Here is a 16,302-nt window from a genome sequence, read left to right on the forward strand (position 1 = left end):
CTTTGCTCCTCTGATGATGGCCAGGACTTCCCATACAAGTAAGGCATGGACCCCTGTCCAGGACAATGCTGAGGAGTCTGTGGTGATTAGTTATGGAGTCATGCCACAACTCAAGGTCTGCTCTGAGGTAAGCAGACTCAGATGTAAACAAAAAACAACAAACAAACAAGACTTAAGAGGAAGGACTGATATTTCGGGATGATTTAAAATTAACATTTCTTTTTTAAAAAGGTATAAGCATTTTAGATCTGGCTGGAAAAGTGGTCTGGATGTTTATTTTCCTCATTGTCTCAGCGGAAAAAAGGGTGGGTGATTCAGACAGCAGCCTCCGCCTCTGGCTGGGGCCCGGGTCAGTCTCTACTCTGCTCTTTGCTCCTCAAGAGACTTGTCTCAGCCAGGAATAAGCTGCATACTGCCTCCCACATTTGTGCTTTGCTTCCAACAAGAATCCCCCCAGAGGAGTTAAGTGATCTGAGCTCAGTTAAAACAAAACAAAAAACAAAAGCTGGAACAAGGGAGGGGAAGGCCCTCCCAGGGATGAGATGAGAAAAAGGGTGAGGTCTCTGAGAAAGGCTTCTCCATCCCCACCCTACTCCACTCCCAGCTTCTCCCTGGCTCTCCCACTCACTTTGCGTCACTGGGGAAGCAGCAAGGTCACCAGAAGGCATCTATCTGAGTGGACTGCCTGGCTCCACCACAGGCCTCCCCGCTGCCAGAAATCCAGCTGCAATTATGAGTCCTAACCTTTAAGGCACCAATCATTCTCTCTGGAGAGGAAAGAGCTGTTTGAAGACCCTCAAAAACATTCTTCCACTGGATGTTAAAAATTTCCCCAAAAGTGTCCCTAAGGATATTGTTTGACCCCACATGGGACCCAAGACTTAAAATAATTCTGCTTTTGAGTTACTCTGGAAAGCCAAGGATTATTAGGAGTTTAAATATTTACAAAATATTTAAAGGGACAGCCCCATCCAAGATTTTCTCAGAGATAAGGTGGGGAAGAGGAGGTTGAAATCCTCGGGAGACATCATCTCTTAATTAGACATGTGACTCCGTGGAATTTTTGCCAGGGCGTTCAAGAAAAAATAAAAAAATAAAAAGCTAAGGTAATAGAGAGATTATGGAGGAGGTATTGGCTTCCTTTAAAAAATCTTCAGTAAGAGTCATGCAATAGGACTCTGGTGACCAAAACTCCCTATGTTCTAGCTTACAGTAGTTTGCTGGCTCCTTTAAAATGGATCATGTAATCTTGCTAATTTAGCCCTCAGAGATTAACATTAATGTAGACAAGCATTTTGCTTTCGAAATAGTCAATTCTCAGTGATTTATAAACTTCTTTCTTCTCTTCCTCCTCCTCCTCCTCTTGGATATTAAGCTCTGGCTAGTTTGTGACTCAGAAGCAGCTGTGGGAAATAGGTCTGTGAACAGGCATTAGGATAAGTGAGAAGTCTGAACACACAGCCCTGGAATGAGGCTTAAAGCCTTGGATTCTAGACTCGGCACCTTCAAACCTCAGTTTCCTTACTTGTATACTTGGACAGATGGTGGCAGCCGCTACCAAATATGTTTTGCTGGTTTCTTTACACTCAAGTGAAACACATGGTTTTATAGGCTCTAAAGCTAAGTAAAAATAACAATATTTAAACTATATCCTGTTCATCTTGTCCTACAGATATAATTATCCTAATTACCACAATCATTACATGGAAAACAGCAGAAGAACAGCTACTCTTCAGTACACATCTAAACATTTTCTTAATGTTACCTATTGGTTTCCCTTGATGTAACTCTCCCAACAGCTCTGTGAGGGAGCAGCATTCCATTCTTCAGAGGCTAACATCTCAAAAGGGCAAAGTCAGTTATTCAATAGCACAAGCAAATAAATAGCAGGGATGGGACTGAAGTGCAGCTAGCCTGCCTTTGAGAGCATGTGACAGTGGCTGTGCAGCCGTGGAATAACTACTGAATACATGAAGGAGGGAGGGGATGAAAGGGAAGGAAAAGTCCTCAGCTTTGAGGATTCAAAAGGGATGAGGGTTTTCCTAACAGTGGATGACTCCTGAGGCCATGAATAATTCATCAAAGCTCTCTGCTGAAAGCTTATTTCTTTTGTGTTTTGTACATCTGGTCAGGGACAGCTGCCCATGACTGGGCCACAAATGTGAGAAATTGGGCCTGCCTGCTCCTAAGCCCAGCTCAGAGAAGCTCACTCTCTGCTCTGAGGACTGAAAGCTTTTTTGATTCTTAGAGGAGTGTGACATTCCCCCTTCTACCTGTGTACATGTACAAAAATGCCCACATATATGATAGAAAGAAAATCCCAATATCTGTTCTTAGGATTGCTTTTCCTTTATGCAAATTTCTGGTTTTCTTTTAGAGTTGTTTTTCCTCTACCCTTATGTCGATTTCAGACTGTTTCACTCCTGATCTGGTCTTGATTGCACAAGTTTCTCAGACATTTCTTGGCTGGATATGTGGAGACTAGGAGGGTGGCAGTAGAAATAAGAAGCTGGAGGTGGAAAGAAGACGGGATAAAAAAAATAAAAACGCCATCTGCCTCAGACACTCTTCCAGCTAAAATGAAAAAAAAAAAAAAAACAAAAAACACACACACCAAAAAAAACCCCCACAACAGAATTTCCAATGGGTTCCATCTTAACTCTTAAAGAGAAAATAATGTCCTGAGATAATCTTTAAACTTTAAGCCAAAAATATCCTTTGACGTTTTCTTAAAATCAAACAGTTTGGCTTAACTAGTAAAGAATATCTGCATTGAGTACTGTGCTTTTTTATTTCAAATTAACAACAGCATTTTGAAGGAGAAGAAACAGGTGGCGAGGAACATGTTGGAAGGAGAAGGTGAGAATGGTTTCACAATTTGAAGAATGTAAGTGATGCCACAGAACCATACATGCATAGTTTGTTGAATTGGTATATGTTCTGAAGTGTATATTCTCGAGATGATCAGTTAAAAAAATTACAGAAGGAAAAAGGGAATGTCTGCTTTAACAAGGTTCTCTATGTGAAGGAACTCTGCAAGACTATGCAGGAGTATTGCAATGCACAACCCCAGGAGTTACCCCTAAGTAGAATATGTGAGTGGTCCTTTAAGAAATGTATGATTTAAGGGGCTGTCAGTGGTCCTACTGTTGTCAGTTTCAACGTGTCCATGGTGAAGCAGAAGCATTGGGCATATTCAGAAATTATGTTATCATTACTGTGTAAGAAGAAACTGAGACTTAGGTCACAGAGATGTGATTTATACTCAAACATTCTCACTCCCAGCATACAGACTCACCAATAAAACCTGATTACTGGGTTAAAGCCCTGTTGTTAGGTGCCATTGAGTCCAGTACAACCCATACCAACTCTATGAACATCCTCATACTTCCTGACACACTAGAGCCCACTGAGGCAGTCATGCAGTCAATCCACCTGGTTGAGCATCTTCCTCTCCTTCGTTGACCTTCTGTCTCTCTGAGCATGATGTCCCTCTCCAAAGAATAGCCTCTCCTAGGGGAGCTCTGGCAGCCTAGTGGCAAGAAGCTGCACTGCAATCCCAGAGATCACTGCAATCCCAGAGATATGTGGTTCAAATCCACCAGATGTTCTGCCGGAAAAGGAGGGGCAATCTCCTCCTGTACCTGTCAGATCTGATTTGATGGTACAGAAACACCCAAAATTAAAAAAAAAAAAGAAAAAAAAAGAATAGCCTCTCCAAGCAACATTCCCAAAGTATGTGAGGTGAAGTTCTATCATTTTTGCCTCCAAAGAGTGCTCCTGGCTGCACTTTCTCTAAGACATACTTCTTTTCTTGTCTGTCCAAAAGATGTTCAATGCTCTTCTCCAATACTACAGTTCAAAGGGGTTAATTCTTCTTCTGTCTTTCTTATTCATTGCCCAGCTTTCAGATGCATAGCAAGTGATTGGAAAAACCATGGCCTGAATCTGACTTAGCACCTTAGTCCTCAAAATTACATAATTGCTCCTCAATAATTTGGGGAGGGCCCTGACTCTAGACTTTCCTAGTATAATACATCTCCTGATTTTCTGACTGTTTGTACCAAGGGAGTTGACTGTCAATCCAAGTAAGATGAAGTCACTGACAGTTTCAATCTTTTCTCCAACTATCATGATGCTGCCTATTGATCCAGTGGCAAAAATCTTCTTTATCTTGATGGTAAAATGCAATCCATATTGAAGGCTGTAATCTTTGATCTTCTGTTAATCCTCGTCAAGTCCTCTTCACTTTCAGCAAGCAAGGTTGTGTCACCTGCATAATGCAGTTATTGATGAATGTTCCTCTGATCTTGATGCCATATTCTTCAGCATAGAGTCCAGCTTCCTGAATAATTTTCTCAGCATACAGATTGAATATGTATGGAGAGAGACACTCCCTTCTTAATTTAAAACCATGTAGTGTTCCCTTGTTCTGTTCTCACAATAGCCTCTTGGCCTGGGTAAAGGTTTTGCATGAGCACAATTAAGTGTTCTTGGATTCCTGTTCTTTTCAATGTTAGCCATAACTTGTTATGATCCACATAGTGAAATGCCTTTGTCAATAAAGCATAAATAGGCATTCTCCTGGTATTCTTTACTTTCGCCAGGATCCCTCTGACATCAGCAATGATATCCCTGGTGTCATTCTTCTAAATCCTGCTTTTTTATTTTTGGATTAAAACACTAGAAGTTACTAAAGTAGTAATGTTTTAAATCCAAAGACTTGGGCAATATAGATGGGGGTGGGGTGGAAACCTGAGCCAGTTGTAGGACCCCAGATGGAAGAGGTCAGGAGGTGCCAGTTCAGTGCACTGAGTTCAAAGGGACAAAGAGCATAAAACAATGCAAAACTGGACCCAAGTTAGAAAAAAATCCTGGGTGTAGTATTTCCTACCTGTGTGGCCTTGGGTTGAAATTTCACCTCAAAGGACTGCAGTGAATGTTTAGTGAGAATTTATGTAGTTTCTACTTTATACAAAGCAGTTGTTCAACCAATGGCTTTAGATTTTCTTTCTGTAGCTGAGGATTAGGTGTCCATTTGAGTGTTCTTCACATAAATCAGGGGCTGCCACCGAAATCCAGGTGACTAGACAGGACCCAGCAGAGAACTGCATTAAGGGAGAATTTCAGGGGTTGATGAAACTTGAGAAGGCTGAGTGACTCAGTCAAGTGGACAAAGTGGTTGTAGCTCTAGAATTTAACTCAACTTATTGCTGTCGAGTTAGAATTTGACCCACTATTGATACCCCAGCAGATTTTCAGACACTGCTTGCCCATCTTTCTCCCTCAGAGCTTTAGGAGCCGCTAGTGGACTTGAATAAATGTAGAGGCAGAAAGAGAGGCGTAGATGTTGGGTCAGCAGCATAGTTCTCCAGGCCTAGTTGTTTTAGTTAGGTGTCACTGAGTCTGAACGGACTCACAGCTGAGCCTCCAGCATATTTTCAGAAGCAGTAAACTGCAGGAAAGGAGAGTGCCTACTGCCAGGGAAGAAAACACACTTGGCTTCCTTATTTAGAAATTTGCGGGGGGCGGGGGGAGCTGATAAAGTGATTAAAGGAGGTGCTGAAGCAAAAGTAGGTCGTCAAATCTCAACTTCCTTCCTGCTTCTGCTCAGATTCTCAGATAAAAAAAACACTGACTCAGGTGATTAAGGTCTAATTCTTTACCTGAAGGTTTTATAGATTTGATTCCTTCTTAGAAAACCACGACATTAAACATAACTCATTGTGTGGCTGAATCTTTGAACATACCAGTTCTTCCTTGAGAAGGAAGAAAAGCCTATTGTCTACATTGTCAAGAGCGCATAAGGAACCCTGAAGAGTTGTCATACACCACAAATATCCTTGCTCTGTCATGAAACTAAGATATATGATAAAAGAATTCCCTTTGTAAAAAATATAGCTTAAGGGAAACATACTTTTTAATGGGCAAAGTCTCTGATAAAATACTCGCTCATTTTTCATCCCTTTAATCCTTTCCAACAAGCCCCAGTGGAATAGCAGTTATGTGCTCAGCCATAAGGTTCCACTAACCCTTTTGCAGGGAGCTTTGGTGGCCTAGCAGTAAAAAGCTGCATTGTAATCTCAAAGGTATGTCGTTTGAATCCACCAGCTGCTCCTCTAGAGAAAGATGAACAATCAATTGCTGTATGGTTTACTGCCTCTGAAAACCTGCTGGAGTTCAGCTGGTCTCACAGCAACAACAGCAGCCACTTTATAGGACAAAGATGCAGCAGTCAGCTTTCAGGAAAGAGTGGTGGTATTGGGTGCTGTTGAGTTGTAGACTTGCTGCTAAAAAGTGACAGAATTCCTAAATCACACCATCTACTCTACACAGGGTTACCTGCATAATTTGCAGAATTCAGGGCAAAATGAAAATCTATAGGCCCTTGTTAAAAAGCTAGGGAGAATTTAAAGACAGGGACAATAGATTGCTAGACCAAGCAAGAAGTCCTTCTAAGCACAAGGTCTCAAGAAACTGCACAGGCCACAAATCCTAATTCCAGAGGTTCCAAAACATGGCTAGTTAGCATAACTAGTCTGAGGAAACTTTTTTAAAATTGGGATATAATTCACACAACAAAATTTGCTGTTGCTGTTATATGCTGTTGAGTTGCCTGCGACTCATAGCAACCTTATGTATAAAAGCCCTAAAACCTGCTCTATCTTGTGTCAATCTTATTGTCTCTGACACACCTATTCCAATCATCCCAGGCACTGAATCAATCCATCTCATCTAGGGTCTTCCTCTCTTGCACTGTCCCTCCACCCTCCCAAACAAAACGTCCCTCTCCAAGGACTGGTCCTGCCTTGCAACATGTCCAAAGTATGTCAGATGAAGCCTCAGAATCCTTGCCTCCAAGGAGCAGGCTAGTCTCACCCTCTCTAGGACAAACTTGTTTGTTCTCCTAGCAGTCCATGTATATCCAATATCTTCTCTAATACCACATCTCAATTATCCTTCTATTATCCCTGGTCATTATCTAGCTTTTCAATGCACAGCAAGTAATTGCAAAGACTGTGGTCTGGATCAGGTGCATCTTAGTGCCCAGACTAACATCACTGTTCTTCAGTACTTTGGAGCGGTCTCTGACAGCAGACTTTCCCAATGCAATTCATCTTTTTATTTCTTGGCTGCTGGTAACAAGAGTGTTGATTATAGAGCCAAGCAAGCTAGAGCTGTTAACAATCTCAATCACTACACTATCTATCATGATGTTGCCAACGGGCTCAGTGGAGAGAATCTTTGTTTTCTTGATGTTGAGCTTCAGTCGATACTGCAAGCTGCAGTCATTGACCTTCTGCAGCAAGTGCTTCAGGTCCTCCTCAATTTCATCAAGCAGGGTTGAGACATGTGCATAACGCAGATTGTTGATGAGTCTACTTCTGATCTTGATGCCACATTTCTCCTCATATTGCCCAGCCTCCTGAATAATCTGTTCTACATATAGATTGAAAAGGTATGGAGATAGGACACATCCCTGGTGTACACCCTTCCCAATTTTGAAAAGATCAAGATGGATGTCAGAATAAACTCTGAAAATTGCACTAAAATACTGAGAAGCCAAAGCAAAGGGAAGGAATCAAGATATTAAGGAGTTGAACAGAAGATTCCAAAGGGCAGCATGGGAAAAGAAAGTATTACAATAAAACGTGCAAAGAGCTGGAGTTAGAAAATCAAAGGGGCCAAACTCGTTCAGCAGTTCTTAAGTTGAAGGAACTGAAAAAGAAATTCAAGCCTTGAGTTGCAATACTTAAGGATGTTTGGGGCAGAATATTAAATGATCCAGGAAGCATTAAAGCCCCAGAAATTGATGGCATATCAATTGACATATTTCAACAAACAGATGCTTCCCTGGATGTGTTCACCAAGTTGTGCCAAGAAATCTGGAGGACAATCATCTGGCCAACTGACTGGAAGAGATTTATATCTGTTCCCATTCTAAAAAAAGGTGACCTGAGAGAGTGCAGAAATTATTGAACACTATCACTGATATCACATGGAAGCAAGATTCTACTAAAGATTATCCAAAAATGACTGGAACAGCACATCAACAGAGAACTGACTGAACTGCAGGCTGGGTATAGAAGAGGCCGTGGTACTAGGGATATTATAGCTAATATCAGATAGTTCTTGGCTGACAGCAGAGAATACCAGATGAGTATCTATCCGTGTTTCATTTACTATGCAAAGGCATTTGACTGTGTGGATTACAATAAATTGTGGATGACTCTGAGAAGAATGAGAATTCCAGAATACTTGATTGTGCTCATGCGAAGCCTGTACTTGGACCAGGAGGCAGTTGTCAGAACAGAGCAAGGAAACATAACAAAATTTACTCTTATGAAATATAAAATTCAGTGTTTTCTTGTATAGCACATTCACCACTATTTAACTCCAGAATATTTTCCACATTCCAGAAAGAAATTACAGAATGATTAGTTGTCACTCTCATTTTCTCACCATTACTCTAATCATTAGCAATCACTAGTCTACCTTCTGTATATATAGGATTGACTATGCTGGACATTTCATATGCATGGAATCTCTGTGTCTGACTTCCTTTCCTTAGTATAAGAAAGTTCACCCATCTGTTAGTATACATCAGTACTTAATATCTTTTTATGGTTGATGAAGAAGAGATTAGGATTGTTAACAGTTATGAGCTTGGCTCAACAATCTACACTCTTGGCACCAGCAGTCAGGAAATCAAAAGACGAACTGAATTAGGTAAATCTGCTGTCAGGGACCTCTCCAGAGTACTAAGAAGCAATGATGTCAGTATAGAGACTAAGATGTGTCTGATCCAGGCCATGGTCTTTGCAATTACTATAATTATGCAATTATGTATAATTGCTATATGTAAGAGAACTGAACACTGACTAAGGATGACAGAACTGATGCCTTTGAGTTGTGGTGCTGGAGAAGAGTCTTGAACATACCATGGACTGCCAAGAAAACAAACAGGTCTGTCTCAGTGAAGATGAAAGCAACTTTCTCCTTGGAGGCTAGGATTTTGAAGCTTCATCTCACATACTGTGGGCATGTGGCCAGGAGGGACCGATCCTTGAAGAAGGACGTCATGCTTGGAAGGGTGGAGGGACAGCACAGGAGAGGAAGACTCCAGATGATTGCTACAGTAACGAGGGCAATGGGAATAAGTGTGTAGGAGTCAGTGGAACTGGCTCAGGAGAGGGCTGGCTTCAGAGCTGTTGTCATATGGTCGCTATGAGTCGCAGGCAACATGATGGCACATAACAACAATAATATTCACTATTTCAGCTACTATGAAAAAAAAGCACATTTACGAACATTTGTACACCATACAAATGTATGACCATATGTTGTTAATTCCTTTGGAATTATATTGAAGGATGGAAATTTTAGGCCTCCTGGCAACTATTTAACTTTGCTAGCGTCAGTTTTCTAAAGTTGCATTATTTTACGTTCCCACCAGCGATGTAAGTGGGTTTCAAGTGCCTCATATCTTCAATAACATTTTAAGTTGTCTTTTTCATTACAGCCATCCTAATATGAAGTGAGATGTCCTTGTGGTTTTGGTTTGCATTTCTCTAATGGCTAATAACATTGAGCATCTTTTCATGTGCTTACTGGGCACTGGTATACCTTCTTTGGAGAAATGGTTATTAAAATCCTTTGCCCACTTAAAAAATTGGGTTGCTTTTGTTGAGCTATTAAGTCTTTATATATTATGGGTTATCAGATCTTTATCAGATATAATGATTAAAAAATGTTTTCTTCCATTCTGTGGAAGAAATCTTTTTGATCTACAGATTCCTCAGCATAAAACAAGTTCTAATGAATTAGCACCTCTAAATTAAAATAGAAGTTTTCAGGTGATTCTACTGACTTGCCAGATTTGGGTATCAATGATCCAGGCCAGTGTTTGTAAAGCTTTAGTGTGCATAGGAGAAATATTCTTGAATGATTACCAGGGCTGGAAAGGGAGGGAGAAGAGTGTAAAAATCAATAAAAAGAAACTTTTGCCTAGACCAAGAAGCTGTTGTTTAAACAGAGCAATGGAACACTGCATGGTTTAAAACTGGGAAAGGTATGTGTGAAGGCTGTATCCTTTCTCCATACATGTTCAATGTATATGCTGAGAAAATTATCTGGGAAATGGATTTTATGAAGAACAGTGTAGCATTAGGATTCCAGGAAGTCTCATGCAGATAAGGTAGCCTTGCTTGCTAAGAGTGAGGAGGACTTGCGGTGTGGACTGCAGAGGATCAAATCAGAAACTGCAGTCTTCAACATGGATTACAGCTCAACATCAAGAAAACAATTTCTTACCACTGGGCCAATAGGCAACATCATGACAGATGGAGAAACTATTCAATTTGTCCACAATTTCATGCTGCTTGGATCCACAATCAACACCTTGGTGCTAGCAGTCATAAGATCAGTAAACAAATAACGTTGGCAAAGTCTGCTGCCAGGGAGCACTGACATCAGTTTAAGGACTAAGATGTGACAGATTCAAGCCCTAGTTTTCCAAAACACCTGGTATCCATCTGAGAGCTGGACAATGTAAAAGGATGACAGAAGAACTGATGCCTTTGAGTTGTGATGTTGTAGAAAAGTGCTGAATATCCCATGGCCTTTCAAAAGTACAAAGAGATATGTCTTGGGGAAAGTGAAGCCAGAGTGCTCACATACTATGGGCATATTATTAGGAGAGGCTATTCCTTAGAGAAGGGCATCATACTTGGAAAGGTGGAGGCTCAGTGAAAGAAAGGAAGACCCTAAATCAGATGAGAATGATTCAGTGTTCGCAGCAATGTGCTCAAGTGTGAAAGGGGTGATAAGGGTTCAGATCTATTGTTCACAGGGTCCCTGGAATCTTACTACACTTGACAACACTTAACAATGTTTAACACTTAACAACATTAAGTAGGGTAGAGGGAAATGTAGTATTTAATGAGAGAATGATCAGTACAATATTACTGAAGAAAGCAAGGCATAAAGGTATAGGAAGATTAATGGAAATCAGAATTACAGTGGGAAGTGTGGCTACTGAAATGAATCTTCCTGAACAAAAGGTATATGAATGATTGAATTAATTTCCTTTATAAACCTTTATTCAAGTAAAACTAAAAAATTAAAAAATTTGCAAAACACTGCACAACATGGATGAGTTTGAGGACAGTATAATGAGTGACATAAGCCAGTCATAAAGGGACAACTACTGTGATAAGAAGTAAAGAAAAGGGGGCAAAAGGAGAGTAGAAAATTAACGGATAGACAATGAACACTTCTTCTGAATGGATGAAGGATAGGGCAATTAGGAATGAATGGATGATCTGACATAATGTATACTGTAATTAGCATTATATAATAAAATATACATGACTGACTGTTTGAGGAAAAGAAAAACAAATTAAACCCCACAATATGCTTTGTAAACTTTCATACAAATCACAATAAAATATTTTAAAATGTTTTTTTAAAAACCCCACATTTGTGTGCATACATCGTCTCAAGATCTTTATAAAATATAGCTTGGGAGAAACAAGAAATCAATATTAGAACATCATAGAAATAACTGTTGTAATCATGATTCATTGATGTACACTAAAATGTGTGGGCAAACTTGAAGGGAAATATAATTATTGACTATCATTAATGTAATTTCCCCTCTCAAATGCTTATTAACTGCTAAAGCAGTATCTTTATAATGGAGAAATCTAGCAGATTTAACCAAAGTGACCAAGGTCACCACAATCAGCAATAAAACCTACTGGTGCCACGTGCCCCTATACTATGTGCCAAGAAAGTACATCATTTCTGTGATTTGTTGCTGCTACTGTTAGCTGCCGTACAATTATCTTCTAAAACTGATAACCTCAATCTAATCATGACAAAGTATCAGACAAGCCCCAAATTCCCGGTAAGTACTTTTGCAGAGTGCCAAGGTCATGAAAGATACACAAAACTGAGAGACTGCCCCAGATTAGAGGAGACCTGGCACCATGACAGCTAAATCTAATTTGGTAATAAGGATATTAGTGGAAACCAGGTAAAATCCAAAATCTGTCTGTAGTTCAGTTACTAACTGCTTAGTTTTGATAACTGTTAAGTTACTGGGTTAAGTAATATGTTAACACTGGGAAAAGCTGTGTGTAAAGGATATATGGGAATTTGATGTACTATTTTTGAACTCTTCTTTAAGTCTACAGTCATTTAAAAATAGAAAGGTAGTTGTTTGTTTGGGTTTTTTTTCCTTCTTAAATAGACTGATACTGTAGGTCTATGTGGGATCCTGAGATTCTATCAAGTTCCCAGGACAGGCTTGATGCTGCTAGTTCACAAATTCTTTTCTTGAGTGGCAAGGGCCTAGCCCTATCTGGTTCTCAAACTCAATCCTGGACCAGAATCCCCCAAGGCCTTGTTAAAATTGACTGCTGGGCCCCACCTCCTGAGGTCTGACTCAATAGATCTTGGGTGAGGCCTCAGTATTTACATTTCTAACAAATTCCCAGATGATGCCAATGATGCTAAGGAGCTAAGAATGTTCTTTTACATTTTAAAACATTATAAAAATAAGAATCTGAAACTGAGACAGGATGGGGCCTGCAAAGCCTAAAATAATTACAGAAAATGTTTTCAACCCCTGTACCTTTGCTTCTCAGAATGAAGTTTTTTAAAAAAAATCACCTCCAAAGATTTTTATTTAAATGATCTGGCATAGGTTCTCGGTGTCTGTATTTTAAAATTCTGACGTGTAGGATTAAGAACAACTGATTTAGAGACCACCCACTTACCTGAGAAAAGAACCTCAGTTATCCAGAGTTAGACATTAGTCCCAAACAAACTTGAAAGTGTACTTTGTGTAATTTAAAACTCATTTTTAGAAATAAAATGCCATCCAAATCCAAGCACAAGTTAATATTTCCTCCCATAACTCATCTCCTCTGAAGGGAAAATTGAGGAAAAATAGATTATGTTTCAATAAAAATCACAAAAGGCCCTTTAAAAAAAGGAACAAGTATAATTGTGCAACTTTCTAAGGAAGTTCTCAAACAGATGGGCCACAACAGTCAAGGGATGAACCTGCAAAGGGTTCAAGGTGCCATGTCCACTGTGCTGAGAGGTGACACAACAGAGCACGAGAAAGCTAAGGTAAGAGGGAAAGTTGCGGAACAAAGGAAGGGACATGGACTTGAGGTACCTGGGGGGGGGGAAAATAACCCACAAAGAAACTTTTGTTTCATTACAGTACCAACATTTTCTTGGCTCCCCATTTAAACATAATTAGGGAGTCCCTCAACCATTTGACCAGTCTCTTCATTCTCTTTTCTGTACATTTGTTCTGAAGGCACCATTTTTACTCTTACTCTCTGCTTATTACTCCTCTCCTAAAGAGGAAAGCTTAGTGACAGCCTGTTGAAGGAATCTTGAGTCAACCTCTAAGCCTGCTCCAGGAAGCATCTCCCTAATTCTGAGAAGGGTCTGTGTTTGCTCTCATACCTGTGCTCTCCTCAGCCTGGTTGAAGCCACAAATCTGACAGATGCTCTGGACCCACTTATTCATGTCCTCTTCCGTCTCAGCCACCAGGTAAAAAGTACGCTCACTGGTCTTGATGTCAAACACAAAACTATCTTGCAGCTCCTTCTTGTTGAAGGTGAGGCCTGCATCCACCTGCTCACAGAAGTTTAGATTGATGATCCGCAGGGGCTTCTTGGAGTGATCATTCTTGTAGTATTCCAGAACATCTGGGTCACCACTCATCCGTCCACTCCGCAGGATAAACCAGCGTTTCTTCCAGGCCTAAATCCCAGCAGGAAAGAAAAAGAAGAGGGGGGGAAAATGATTCTTGGGTATTTTTTAAAGCTTACAACAGATCCTTTGAAATCACTAGGTTGAATATGGGGCCACTAGGTTGAATATGGGGCCTATAACTCCCTTCCATGTTTCTTTACAGCTTAAAAAAATGGAGGATGATTTTAAAGTGCAGCATTGAAAAAAAAAAAGACAGAGGTATGATAATTAGAAAGTCAACATGGCTAGGTCATGATTCTCTGCACTAAGTAATTATCTTCCATTTTGTAATCATACACACACACACACACACACACACACACAGAGACACATATATTATAAACACAGAGAGAGAGTGAGTTTCCAAATGTTCTGGAAATGCTCTCTCTTGATCCTACATCAGACTCATCGTCCTCATCTGACCTCCTGTTCTTGGGACATGACCTAGAATCCTGTTACCTGACCTTCAGATTAAGAAATGGGCTAGCTTCTGAAGTCCCATGAGCCAGCAGCCTGCTGCCTGGCTTGATTTATTTTAGTTCACTGGCCCCTGCCAGGAAAATCCTCCAACCTGATGCATGATCCACAGATTTGAGACTTGCAAATGTCCGTAACGAAAGAAGTTATTTCCTTACTCTTTCCTTCTTCCTCATTTTATTCCTCTTGAGATCACAGCCCAAGACACTAGCATCTCTACTTTTTATATCAAGAGTTAGATAAGAAACACTTTATAGCATCTACTCTATTGGTCAGAATATAGACTCAAGCACACAGAACTTTTAGGCAGGGTGGAACAGGCAAAAAGAAAACATCTCTTCTGCTTACAAATGGGGACCCACTAAGACACAGTGTGTTGAAGCAATAATGTTACGCAGAAGAAAACAAGTGGTCTGATTTTTGGTATAATGGCCTTTAAATCAAACCAAGATATCACAGAAAAATAATGGAGGAAAAACTTTGAACACTTGTAATATTACCTTGTACATATTAAAAGTTCAATATATAATACTGAATGAATAAACTTATATTATCCCACACTACAGAATTTAATATTTTATTCAACATTTTCTTATAGTTTATATTCTATCTGCAAAAGGCTGAGTAGTCCATGAGCAGATATCACACAAAGCGGGATAATATACTGCTTATCTACCCTGGAAACTCTATGAACTTTGAAAAATTACAATAGTTATAGAAAGGCTTCAGGTATGTTGTTCATAGGGTTGCTATGAGTTGTGTTCACCTCGATGGCAATCAACAACAACAATATATATGTAAAAGAAACCACTGCCATTAAGTCTCATAATGACTATCCACTGGGTTACCAAAGCTATAGATTTTACAAGAAGAGATTGCTCAACTTTTGCCAGCAGAGCACTTGGTTGATTCAAACAGCTGACCTTTCAGTTAGCATTCTTATATGTTACCAATTGTCCAAGGTTCCTTTACTTTGCTATTGATTTGCTATGTGATTTTAGATTAAGTAATTTAGCATTTTAGATCTTGCCTGATCTGTATAAAATAGAATTCTGGTCCAGAGTCTATAGCATGTTGTGTTGCTTAACCTAAAGGCTGCACATCTCCGGTGGGTAAAATCCAGCTGGGAAACAGCACCTTGGAGGAAAGATGGACAGTCTCCTCCCAATAAGATTTACAGCCTTGGGAAACTGACGGAGGGCCACTAGGGGCTAGAAAGCTGTAAGTCAGACATGGACCAGATGGCAGTGACTTTTGACTACCACCTGCTCTAGCTTAATTAACAGAAGTTTATTATTCAAATGACACAAAGCAGTGCAATGATTAAGGATTTGATTATCATCATCATATTCTTAACCACACCAGAAGCTACACTCAGTTGACCCTACCATCTTTCACACTCATGTTCCACCTTCAGTTCAGTTCACAACTCCCATCATTACAATCATTCCCTTGTTCCTCTCTTCATCACTCTTACTTATAGAGCAAACCACAATCCCATGCTAGGTTCAATCTCACCATTCCGATGCAGGTATACCTAGCTGGGAAAAAACCATATAAACTGTGCTCATCCACCTCACATTAAATTCAAGTGGATCCTCAATCTGCTTAACAATACCACTATATTTTCCTAGTACACTTATCTTTATTATATTATGTAAAAGTTTCCATGAATAATTAATCATCATCATCATCATCATCATCATCATCTGTGGTGTTTACAGGTGCTGTAGAATCCGTTCTGATACATAGTGACTCTGGACAACACAATTAAATACTGCCTGGCTCTAAGCATCATTATAATGGTAGTTGTCTCAGCCCATTGAGGCAGCCATTGCGTTAAATCCCTCTCCCTGCAGCCATTGTGTTAAATCCCTCTCCCTGAAGATATTCTTCTCTTTCTCTGACTCATTACTTTATCAAGCACGATGTCCCTCTCCAGGGACTGATCCCTCCTGATGACATGCCTGAGGTACATGAGATGGAGTCTCACCATAGTTGCTAGGAGAACCATGGCTTCACTTCTAAGATTTGTCTGTCCA

General features: G+C 40.0%; 1 protein-coding gene across 1 annotated transcript in view; it reads right to left on the reverse strand.

Moving 5' to 3' along the window:
- The window catches only part of GAB2 (GRB2-associated binding protein 2), an 84,224-nt gene extending 70,438 nt beyond the window's left edge, over positions 1-13,786 (reverse strand). Inside the window, exon 1 of the mRNA XM_006882892.1 lies at positions 13,492-13,786. Within this exon, the coding sequence (XP_006882954.1) occupies positions 13,492-13,753 (262 nt within the window). The 5' untranslated portion in view covers positions 13,754-13,786. The remainder of the gene's footprint in view (positions 1-13,491) is intronic.
- Positions 13,787-16,302: the final 2,516 nt, after the last annotated feature.

This window comes from Elephantulus edwardii, unplaced genomic scaffold, assembly GCF_000299155.1.
Source record: "Elephantulus edwardii isolate Elephantulus edwardi_28Jun2011 unplaced genomic scaffold, EleEdw1.0 scaffold00025, whole genome shotgun sequence".
NCBI lineage: Eukaryota > Metazoa > Chordata > Mammalia > Macroscelidea > Macroscelididae > Elephantulus > Elephantulus edwardii.